The 12429-nt window shown below is 36.5% G+C and overlaps 1 protein-coding gene across 1 annotated transcript; it reads left to right on the top strand.

Moving 5' to 3' along the window:
- The first annotated feature begins 334 nt into the window (after positions 1–334).
- On the top strand, positions 335–5219 carry ankrd34c (ankyrin repeat domain 34C). Its single transcript, XM_003200458.7, has 2 exons — positions 335–532; positions 1650–5219. Exon 2 carries the CDS (start codon positions 1681–1683, stop codon positions 3274–3276), a length of 1596 nt encoding a protein of 531 aa, XP_003200506.1. The 5' UTR covers positions 335–532; positions 1650–1680; the 3' UTR covers positions 3277–5219.
- Positions 5220–12429: the final 7210 nt, after the last annotated feature.

The following is a 12429-nucleotide window of genomic DNA, read 5'->3' as shown; positions in this document are numbered from 1 at the left end:
GAAACATCAATGAATTAATCATTAATATTGTTTTTATTATTATGGTTTGATGAACTTGTCTGTATTTCATCATAACCATACGGGTTTGATCCTAATCTCGATGTACAAAAACTGAAGAAAAAAAATGTTTTTGTTTGTTTATGCTTATCATGACAACATATGACAGGATCACACCAGCCCCGGTTTATTTTTGTAGATTCTGACGTCAATCAGATTCACGTTTCATTCACGAAGTGAAAAAGGGGGGAAGTTATTTATAACCTCCTCAACGTCTTAGTGTGATTCTTGGGTGCGCAAATGGGAATGTAGCGATTGGACTGGTGTCTTGCGCTTCAGTAACAAAAGCAGTGGAGCTGGAGCGTCGTTGTGCCCGCACGGTAGGACCGAACCTAAAATAGGACAGTTCGGTTGGGTCTGAACTAAATAACTACACGAGCTGTGCTGAGAAACTGTGCCTCTCCGTCGCTTCTATAGTATATTGGAGAGCAAACCGTGGACTTATTCTATAGTGATGAACCTGTGCGTCAACCAGGTAAGGACATTTTCTAACTTGATCTGTTTAGGTGTCTAGAAACGCATCAGACATTTTAACTAATGCAATTTTCCTATTTAACGAATATAATGCATTAGCTAGTGTTATATATGTTTTTAAAGATTTTGCATGTTAGGGGACTCGTGATAACTCGTGTATACTTTTGAGATAACAGAGCATGCAGGTGGATGGACGAAAGTTGTGATGTACACAAAGATGGATAATACAAGTGGATCTGAAATGATAACTTATTAAATTTACAGAGCACCGTGTAAGCGCGCGTCACAGATGTTTACTGGTTATTTCACACGCTCCAGCACCATGGACAGAGCCACATCGCCAACGCCATTATTATTACCTGCACATTATCAACGCACTTATCTCAATTTAAAATCTCTAAAGCATTATTCGATCATTTAAACTTAACTAAATGCATTGCTAGTGCTTTATTCAGTCGTACCGGTTCTGTGTTCAAAATCACATGCAATCAGCTGACCCTGATTAAACCTCCACTTGTTTTTTTTTCTTCTTTTTTTAATTAGATAATTTTAAGCGGTTTTTAAATTATTTCAATTGGCGAGCTAATCAGAATAAATTGTGAGGGTCGAAAACTGAAATAAAACAGCTAATTATTAGGTAGTGTTCAGGGTGGGTTTTCATGCCAAAACATCAACTTAAAAAAGCCTAGTAAGAAAAAAAAAAACTAAACAAAAACAGAGAAAAACACTACGCATTCATGCAGTAATATCACGGCACGGAAATATATGACAAATCAGTAAAAACAAGTACGTATAGCCTATCAACAATTATTAGTATCAATAGCCATATAACGATCCATGTAACGAAATATATTCTCACCCGAAGTACAAACACATTTCAGAATTTCACGCAGATTCAAAGTTCCATTCGCACCTGATCCAGCTGTCAGTTCAGAGTCTCTTCCAATAACTCATTCCTGCGCCTTCAGGCTGCCACCTGGTGGCTCTTCAAAACAAACAGGCTAGTGATTTTATTTAGGGCTAAACACATCAACATCACCTTTCCTAGTGTTTGTGACATGGACATGTCTCTGGAATTTGCTTGATGATTATAGCAGCAGTCCTCTCTTGCCTTGCAGGACTGAGGCTGATTTGGGTCCAGTCTGGGTGATGGCTGACGTGCTGGAGCTGAGGACGGATGGGAACTCTCTGCTAAAAGCAGTGTGGCTTCGTCGTTTGCGCCTAACAAGACTCCTCTTGGAAGGTGGAGCCTACATCAACGAAAGCAATGATCGTGGAGAGACACCCCTCATGGTGGCCTGCATGTCTAAACACTCTGATCAGCAGAGTGTTAGTAAGGCAAAACTCGTCAAGTACCTTCTGGACAACAAAGCTGACCCTAACATCCAAGACAAAGCTGGGAGGTCAGCACTCATGCATGCATGTAGCCACAGGGCAGGACATGAGGTGGTCTCACTTCTACTGACCAACGGGGCTGATCCGAGCCTGGAGGACCGTCATGGATCCTCTGCCTTAGTCTATGCTGTCAACGCAGATGACAAAGAAACATTAAAAGTTCTCCTTGATGCCTGTAAAGCTAAAGGCAAGGAAGTCATCATCATTACCACTGACAAATCGCCGTCTGGAACCAAAACCACCAAGCAGTACCTGAATGTTCCTCCATCCCCCGAGTTGGATGAGAGGGCCACTCCTGCCCCATGTGCCTCACCGTCAGAAATAGATCTTCATGCATCACCATCTCCCAGCAAAGAGGAGGAGAAAGACACTGTATTCAATTTCCAAACAAAGTTTAAGTCAACCTCAAGCACAGCAGCCAAACTTCCAAATGGACTTACTTCTCCTAGTAAAAAGCCAGCGAACCCCAAAAGGGCTCGCTTACCCCAGCTGAAGCGATTACAGTCAGAGCCTTGGGGTCTGATTGCCCCCTCCGTATTAGCAGCGGCAAATGAAGAGAGCAAGAGAGCAAACTCTGATGAAGATGTTGTTGCAGGTGTGAATGGACTTAGTCTGTCCAGAAGAGGCACACTGTCCAGGCACAACAGCGTGGATGGAAAAGATATATTGTTTCCAATGATGGGGGATCAGAATACAAAAATATCTCCAACTTCATCACTTCCACCATCTTCCAAAGCCTCCTACGAGAGATCACTGGCACAGCACCAGCCCCTGGCAAGACGCAGTACTGTCCCTACAGAGCAGGAAGCCTCGGGAGTTAACTTTGGGCCAGCTAGCCTCAGAGACACAGTGCACCGGAGAAGACTGGGAACAGAACACTACGACTCAGACTCCCAGCTGTACTCAGATTCCAGCATGCTAGACTCTCCTAAGGCTCCCTTGGAGAGGAGGAAGCTCAATACATCCCCTCTTGCTATGCTTACAGGCTCACGAGAGTCCTTGGACAGCAATCCCAGTACCTCCTCCCCAAGCACAGCCAGGTGCAGAGCACCTGGTCTACTAGAGCGGCGCGGCTCTGGAACACTGTTGTTGGACTATATATCCCACACTCGTCCAGGTCACCTGCCTCCACTAAATGTCAACCCAAACCCCCCGATTCCAGATATAGGGGCAAGCAGTAAGCCCTCATCCCCACTGGCAGCAGGTATCAGACTAATAGCTCCCGTAGCACCCAACTCACCAAAGAGAGGCAACCTCAGGACGAAGAAGAAGCTTGTGAGAAGGCACTCTATGCAAGTGGAACAGATGAAACAGCTTTCAAACTTTGAAGAGCTCAATCATCAGTCGTGAAACTCAGTCTATGTGGATGTAGCAACTTTAACATCATAAGTCTGAGATTTTGGGCAGGTGCAACACAGGTGGTAATAGAATTTTAAGGTAGTTAGCACTGAATGTAGCCATTTAGGGCAAATGAATAGGCTAATATTCTTGCAAGTATTAATCAGCAAAGTACTTAAAAAAGCAGCTGAAAACCAGAAAAGTAATAAAACAAAAGATGCAGAAAAAAAGGCAAAGGAATTTAAAGATGCGACCCAGCTCTTATAGGTTAGTTTAGATTTAACATATGATGTAACGTTATAGTGTAAACGTATAGTCATTTCCAAGCACTCACAAAAACGATTTTCAAAATAGATGTTGGTGGAAATGAGATTTACAACACAGTCACAAAAATACAAAGGAGTGTGCAATTTTCCATTTCGCAACAAAGGTAGTGTGTCCTCTTAAAGAGTAGGTGAGAGAGTGTGCTATTATTCTCTTACGTATGAAGACTGAATTTGACAGCTTGACTACAGCTACTTCAATGCGTGGATATTTCGCTGCAAACAAACATAGAGCCGAAAATATCTGTATATCTTCAAAGTCTAGACATCCCTCTATGAGATTCATTAAAGCAGACAGCAGAATGAATGCAAAACCAGACTGTCAAAGTGGTGCAGAGAGGTCACCAGATCATACCCATTAAAAGAGAGGATTCCATTGGCTCCTTATTAAAAAGCTGGAAGTCCTGCAAGAAAAGCAAATAGGGTTGAGAATTGTAGAAAGGGAGAGGAGATGCAAGAGACTTTGTCTCTGATCAGGATACATATAAAATGGTAGCTTTTCAGTGTTGATCTTAATAACGGCTGCGTGCAGATGTATCATTACATGCACATCTGATCTAGATTCTGTAAGAAATACTGACCATCTGTGAGCTAATTATAGGGAAATCTGTCTCTCGTAATTGATTACAACCTACATCGGTTGCAATAATACATGCAACAATGCAAATGTAATTATGACTTACTCCTTAACGCAAAGATGATTCATACAGTCGTACAGCCCTTATTTAACCTTGCTAGGTTGGCAGTCTTTACATATATAACATGTCAGTATGTTCCATGATGAGTTAAAGAGATTGAATGTGTGTAGCTAATTAGTGTATAGTGCCTTTGAGGGAGAGTAAAAGGGGTTCTGCATCACATATTACTTTTAATTAAATATTACAGAGCAGCATTTTAAAACACAAAACACAATATTGAAACCAGTTTGCTGCAAGTGTGTTCATAACAATAACAACATTTGAAACAAATCATCAAGTAATACTTTGATCAGAGTGTATCATAATATATCTAGGTGAAGTCTGTAGCGGAACATGCCTTGTAATAAACCAATGACTATTGTACAGACAAATGTGAACGTATAGGTTTATCCATTTGTCAGCCAATGTTATGTGGTAGAACTAATGTGCCCATGTTACTTTTGTGCAAATGAAAGTGCTTCAGATTCATTGCTGCTATAATGTTTCATAGCCACTTGACTGCATAATGCTGTCAAATAATAATATTAGAGTAGTTCTAGAGTTAGCTGGCTAACTCCACACTAATTTTTCCCTGGATCGAGACATTAAACATAAGCAATCAACAGATGCATTTAGACCATTGGTCTGAGATTATGAAACATGCATATGACAGAAATACGTTTATACAATCAAGAGTCAATCATAATATTAATAAATTATTTAATACACAACTTGAACTGAAGCAATTTACTAGTAAAAACTCAAAATAAGAATACAATTTGAATTATTAAAGAGTCCCAATTAAGACATGGTAAAAGGTTTTATCACAACTGTCTTATATTAATACTGTGAGGCATACTATTGGTTGCGCTCATGTTTACATTGTTTGATGCATAGTATTTTTGTATGTAGTATCTTGTATATTTTAAATAAATGTCTGTATCAATCTGTAGAATCTTTCTAGTCTCTCTAATTGCAAAATCTGACATTTCAAAAGCACCTGTTCTGTTATGTTACATTTAGAGTGCATAGTCCTAGTTTCACATACAGGGCTTAGACTTAGCCAGGATTAGGCGACAGCTCAATTAGAAGTAATTTTTATAAATGTGCCTTAGAAAAAATAAAAACTACAACAACAAAAGCATTATATGCGTCTATTTTGAGACAAAACCAAAAGGTATTGACATGTTTTAAGATCAGTCAGCACTGAAACTGCTCAGACTTTCATTTACGTCTGGGGCTAGGCTTAAGCCTTATCTGTCAAATGGGTCAAACTGCTTGTAAACTTCAAAGTAGTAGCAAAGCAAATATCTCTTGAGGTGAAACCCTGACCTGTAGAAGACCAGTTACTTTTTCCAGATCTAATCCACTGTACAGAGTGTAAAGTCATCAGACTCTTGATAAAGTACATTAAAGGATTATAGTGGATCCACTTCTGAAGTAATTTGGGCTGTAGAAGTACTTGTTCAATGTAAAAGACCATGATGAAAATGGCATGTGTGAGTGAGAATAGGTATTGGGGAAAAAGGAAATCCGTTGTCTAAACCGTCAACTTGAAGCAACATAGACATGTTCACTAATAAAACTGTCACTCACTTGCTTACTCATTTGTTTTACTTGTTTCTTTCTATCTATTTATTTATCACTTGTTTGTTTGTTTTTGTTATTTTATTGCCACATTCACTGTAAATGATATACCAATGTTTAGGTTTCCTATTATCATATCATTACCATATTTTATCATTATCATATTTTTTACATTTTGTTTACTAAGATGTATTTGTTGTTGTTTATGTGAGGGGAAAGACAAAAACAAGCAAACAAACAAAAACTATACACAAAACAGGGTACAGTGTTCTATATTAATAAAATTATTTTCTAAACAATAGTTTTTGTTCCCCAGTTTTGAATTCTACACTGAATTGCACGGTAATAAATGGTTAGAAATGTCCAGGAAATTATTTTATTCATTAAAAAACTAAAATTCTCATATGTTATGACAACTTAACTGGAATCCTTTCTATCATCTTTCCAAATCAGAGATGCCCAAACTAGTGCCTGCGGGCCAAAATAGGCCCATGGTATCTTTGATTTGGCCTGCCATCCCATCTGAGACGGGAGGAAGAACAATGGGGATGGTTTAGAAATTGTCATTTCAAATCTATTATAACTTTTTGTTTGTTTGTTTTATTGTTTAAAGCTAACTGTGTTTAAATGTTTCACTTGAATATTGTAAATTATTCAGATTTAGCTTAAATGGACATGCTATCACCTGTTGGATACAGGGCAATGCAGAGACTTTGGTGAGCAAATCAATCCAAAGGCAGAATCTGCTTGACTAGTTAAATTCCACTGTTCACTATTATGTTTTTATTGCAGTAAGTTATAATTTTAAAACTTATTCTGCATTAGATAATTTGATTTAAAGTGATTTTTTATATATTATGAAATGTATATATGTATATATATAAATGTATATATATAAGCATGTTCATGGGCCAATGGCATTACCAGATCAAAATGGTCAATACCAAATTAAATTACATTAAAGTTGCCATGGGTATATATACCCATGGCAACTTTAATGTAATTTAATTTGGTATTGACCATTTTGATCTGGTAATGCCATTGGCCCATGAACATGCTTAAACAACTGCTTTCTGTCAAACTATTTTAATACTATAATGAAATAATTTAATCATATCTTAACGGTAAAACAGTTGTCATAACGTTATTTATAAATATGTGGACCTTTTAGGATTCTCGAGAGCTTTGGAAATTAGGTGTAAAACAGAAAATACAGTAGGACCATTGTTTTTGTTTAAATTCCTCAAAATGGTATATATTTACCCACGGCTCATAACGATATTTGGTTTTTGGCCCTTTATATGAAAAGGTTTGGGCAACCCTATTCTAAAAAGTGTGATGACGACTTTCTACTGACCCCTGGTGGACGTCCGTCTTACTCAGATGAAAGCATAAAATAGATGGATAATGTGTCTAAATGACACACAAATGTGACATTTTGATAATTTTTTTGCAAAACCCCTGTAATTCACAACTTAAAAAGAAAAGTTATGAAATATTAATATAAATATTGCTTTTTCTAAACTATTATTAAGCAAATAAACTGCTGTAAACTGATAACTGCTAATATTTTAGAAGTCCTCTCTGCACTAAAGGTTTCAGCAGTGCAAGGTACAGTTATATTTACCACAAATAACATAATAATAATTATTATATACTAACAAAGTAACAATGCGTGTGTCCCGTTACTTTCACAGAATCATTTCAATTTAATGACAGGATCCAGACCACTACGCACAGGCTTTGGTGTTGTTCTCTGTGCTGTTTTGGCAATATCTGGATCCTGATCTAGTTTAGTTTCTGTTAGTAATGTGATATTCACAATGTGCACACACCAGTCTTGCATGATGTGCTTTCTGTTTGAGCGCATGGCATGGAGATGGAAGTTTTGATGTGTGCTTTTCTTTTTTGTTTTGTGTTTGATCGAGAACATGACTTCAGTTGTACTTGCACATGGATTTTTTTTCTGTTTCTCTGAGCTAAACAGTCAGGAAACATTTCAATGACAACAATGTACTAAAACCTATAATGTAATTTTGCATTAACCTGTGCAAAAGGTGTTCTGTACAGATGACAATGTAGTCAAAATGATTACATAGATCTGTGTTAATAACTTAAAAAGCTATATTATACATGCCAGGCTAGTAGTTTTGCAAAAGCATGTTGCAAAGAAATACTAGCCTATGTGCTTGTCCATGATTGGCCAATTGCAAGAGAGATGGTGTAGTTCACTTTTCTGCTAAAGGTTTAGAAATGGTCATGGACATTATTGTTGATTTAAATGCATTTATAAGTTCTTATTAATAACACTACAGTTTTTTTTTCAATTGCTAACAAGCGTTTATTAATACTTAAAATACTTTTTTCTAAACTCTTATCACAGCAGCACACCTATCACACAACTAGCCAAAAAGTTAATTTTCTGTTCAAAAGCACACATTGCTAAATAAATAAAACTTTACAACAATTTATAAACCCTATCAAAACACAGTGAACCTGATTCAAGTCATTAATTCAAAATATTTTGATTTCTCCTGGCTGTTCTGTATTTGATACCTTATCTCCACCAGGTGGCACTTTGCTAAAATGCATAATTGTGATTATTATTTTTATTATTTTTTCTGTCTCCTTTTATTTTTTCCCCTAAATTCTGTTTAATAGAGAGAAGATTTTTTTAAACACATTTCTAAACATAATAGTTTTAAAAACTCATTTCTAATAACGGATTTATTTTATCTTTTACATGATGACAGTAAATGATATTTTACTATTATTTAATATTTTATTGTATAACGTTGGTTTGTTTTGTAGATTATCGAAAAAAAAATAGCTTAAAGAGGCTTTCATTCTAGCCAAAATAAAACAAATAAGACTTTTTCTAGAAGAAAAAAATATTAGCAGACATACTGTGAAAATTTCCTTGCTCTGTTAAACATAATTTGTGAAATTTTTAAAAAGAAAAAAAAAATTCAAAGGGGGCTAATAATTCTGGCTTAAACTGTATATATATATATATATATATATATATATATATATATATATATATATATATATATATATATATATATATATACATGTGTGTGTGTGTGTATACAGTCCAAAGACATGCGGTACAGGTTAATTGGGTAGGCTAAATTGTCCGTAGTGTATGAGTGTGTGTGTGAATGAGTGTGTGTGGATGTTTCCCAGATATGGGTTGCGGCTGGAAGGGCTTCCTCTGCGAAAACGTGAAGAACAAGTTGGCAGTTCATTCCGCTATGGTGATCACGGATTAAAAAGGGGACTAAGCAGACAAGAAAATGAAATGAAAAATTAAATATATACATGCATGCATTCACATTTTATACATATACAGTACTAGCTTAAATATGAGGTCGCTCAAGGTGCTCCAGTTACCCCCAAATCCAAAGACATGCACTAAAGGTGAGTGTATTGGTGTTTTCCGGTGTTGGGTGGAAGGGCACCCGCTGCGTGAAACATATGCTGGATAAGTTGGCGGTTCATTCCACTGTAGTGACCCCTAATTACAGTTTTTTCCAATTGTTTACACACATTTTCTGTAAGCAGGTCTCATACTGTCAGAACTTTACAAACAAATCACAAAATACGCACACATTGGGCAAAACTCTTCAATTCTGCAAAATGAAACTCTACGTTCAAAACGATGTAATTTCTTCTCAAAATGGTATTTTGTTTTCAAATGACACACACAAGCCATCTCATCAATAGACAATTATAAGAACAGTTGAACACTGATGTGCTTAATGTAAAACACTATGACCATTCATCATAATGACTTACTGTCAGCCTTTTTTGCTCAGTGTTACACTTACTACAGACAGACAGTATATAGGCCTACAGAAGTGCACTGTAAAATATTTCAGAAAATTGTTTTATACAAAACCCACAAATACCAAATACATTTTACTGTATTTTCCCCACAAAAACTGTGTACACAGTGTTCGTCCCAACCAACACAATACAATAACAACACAGTTACAGTAAAAACCAAAAATAAAAAAGGCAGCTATACTGCATCCTCTTTTCTGTTTGGTCTGACCAAGCATGTCACCTTGCATGGCGAATCCATCCAGGAAAAGCATCAACTGCTATAGGGATATACGTGTGTGTGGATGTCGGTCATACACTTTCCATCTCCAGGCAGAAAAACAATTCCTCAATAGGTTTGAGGAATGGAGAATATGGAAGGTGATAAACCACAAAAAAAAATTGTGGGTGGGCAGTAAACCAGTTATGATCCAGATGAGCTCTGATTTCTAAATTGAAATTCTGTGAGACAAGTGTTTACTCATGTGATGAGTTAGTATGCAAAGTAAGGCAACTGACTTTACAATTCTGAATGACAGTTTGTTCCTTGTGAAAACAAAAGATTTTCTGCATGAAAATTGTGCAAAATGCAGAGAATTGTGTGTAGTGTTTTGAAAAAAGTGTGTTGTAAACCTGCAATTTGAGTGTAAAGCAGGAATTGTGCTTGTAGTTTAGCAGAATTGGTTCAGGGGGTTGGTGTATAAGTTACATGTTGTAGAAATTGTGTCTGTAGTACAAGTAATTGTGTGTAAACAACTAAGAAAACTGTAATAAAGGGACTAAGCTGAAAAGAAAAATGAATGAATGAATGAATGAAAAAATGTAAAGCACAAAAAGCGTACCATAATAAAATCGATTTGAATATTATTTTGGCTAAAATAGTCAAAATGTGTGCTTAAGATGACCATCTGACAAGCTAATTCATTATAGTGCTAAAAATGTCACTAAAATGCAGCATTTACATTTCATAATTAAATAGAAAATGAGGCGTGTAATTGCAGAAAGGTCCACTTTTTGAAAGAGAAAAAAAAAAAAAACATTTTACCAGGCTGGCTATGGGCCTGTTTATTAATGGTCAATCTGATCCGGCTGTGAAAATAATTCTTTTTTTTTTGCTTTTGACCGGCAGTATGACTACTGTAAACAGAGCGATACTGTAGAGTAAACAGTTTCCTGTGAACTACACAGGTTTCAGTCCTGTGAATGACAACAGAGGTCATATTGACAAAGTTCAGTGAAGCAATATTTGTACGCTGATTTTCAGAATGACCTAGTCCTGACTGATATGACAACATAACATTCTTTACTGAACAGAAAAAGCTGACCACACTCATATCTAACAGTTTATTTGTCGTAACCTTGTGAAGTATTTGAGGAATTTAACATTTGAACAGACTGCGAGTCTAAGCAGACAACGTAATTTAAGGTCTTTTCACTGCAATTGAGTGAGACTGAAAGCAGTGATTCTGCCAACACTGTCTAATTTAATTATAGGTTTTTGCAGGTTTGCGAAAGTAATTGTAAGACTTTTTAAGACCATGTTAAGAAATTGTTATATGAATAATATGAAGAGAAAGTTTCTAAATGTTAATTCATGTGGAAAACAATGAGTTAATTTAATTGCTAAAATTACTACTTCGAACCAATCTCGATGAAGTTTAATTTTGTCTAGCAATTACGAGAGGGGTCTGGCTGCAGACTCGTTGCAGATGCAATCTGAGCTGCATCCAATGCTTTTTAATGTGCTCACCTAACCCCACTCCTAACTCTACCCCTTACAGTGATGTGACTATCTCCATTGAGTGCATGGTGTCAGACATTGCATCTCTGAGTGATGCAAACCCAGCTTGCATCATAAAGGCTGCATCCAGATACTATTGGCAAGTTATTGTACCTTCTAAAAACATTCTTCAGTATTTATTTAGTTTCCCAATGCATATATCTAAAAATTCTTAAATCAAGATACATTTTTGGGAAGCAAAATGATGAAATAAGAAATGTTGTTTTCTGTGGAAGTGATCCTAAGATTTGAAAAACAAAAATAAGCAAGTTTATGCTAATAAACATCTGCCGGTGGGCAAACAAAAAGTACAAAAAGTACTCTCAGATATCACCAATACTATTTGATATCAGTTCATTATTTTTTATGTATTACAATGCCTGTATAGTGTAAGATTTTATGATCTTGATACTACTGCAGACTACTTGACACTACTGCAGGTCTTACAGGAGATGTAAGACCTTTTGAAGGCATTCGTTTGGGGAGGGACTTTTAAATTCCTGTATTACGGCTTACAAAGTTTCCTACAACACAGTATATTTTGAGAGACAAAACATTATTGACCAAATTTGTAATAATATATTTCCACAACACTGTTATGTGCAGTAATATTATAATTTTACTGGCTACAACCTCTCAACCTTCAAACACTTCTGCCTTTTGGCTCCTTCAAATGACCTGCAGCAGCTCTACGACGCATGCGCATAAGCATCATGCGCACATCACCCGCCCATATTCTTTTACCGAGTATGGTGGAAACTCAATCCGGCTAAAATTAGCGGAGCTGCTCAGCAACCAGACAGACAGCGGAATGTGAAGAAGTTATCAGCCTGTTCTTTCAGCCTTTTCTTCGTAGTGAGTAGCGTACACATTTATGCCAGATAGCAACAAATAAAACACGACCACATTATACATAAGAATTCCCACAAAAAGTATAAAGTATGCTTAAACTGGTAAAAACCTGGAAATT

This window comes from Danio rerio, chromosome 18, assembly GCF_049306965.1.
Source record: "Danio rerio strain Tuebingen ecotype United States chromosome 18, GRCz12tu, whole genome shotgun sequence".
NCBI lineage: Eukaryota > Metazoa > Chordata > Actinopteri > Cypriniformes > Danionidae > Danio > Danio rerio.
The sequence above is the reverse complement of the archived record's forward strand: the minus strand, read 5'-3'. Positions and strand labels throughout refer to the sequence as shown.

Coding starts and splice junctions, on each gene's coding strand:
- ankrd34c (XM_003200458.7), top strand. CDS start 1,681: ATGGCTGACGTGCTGGAGCTGAGGACGGATGGGAACTCTCTGCTAAAA.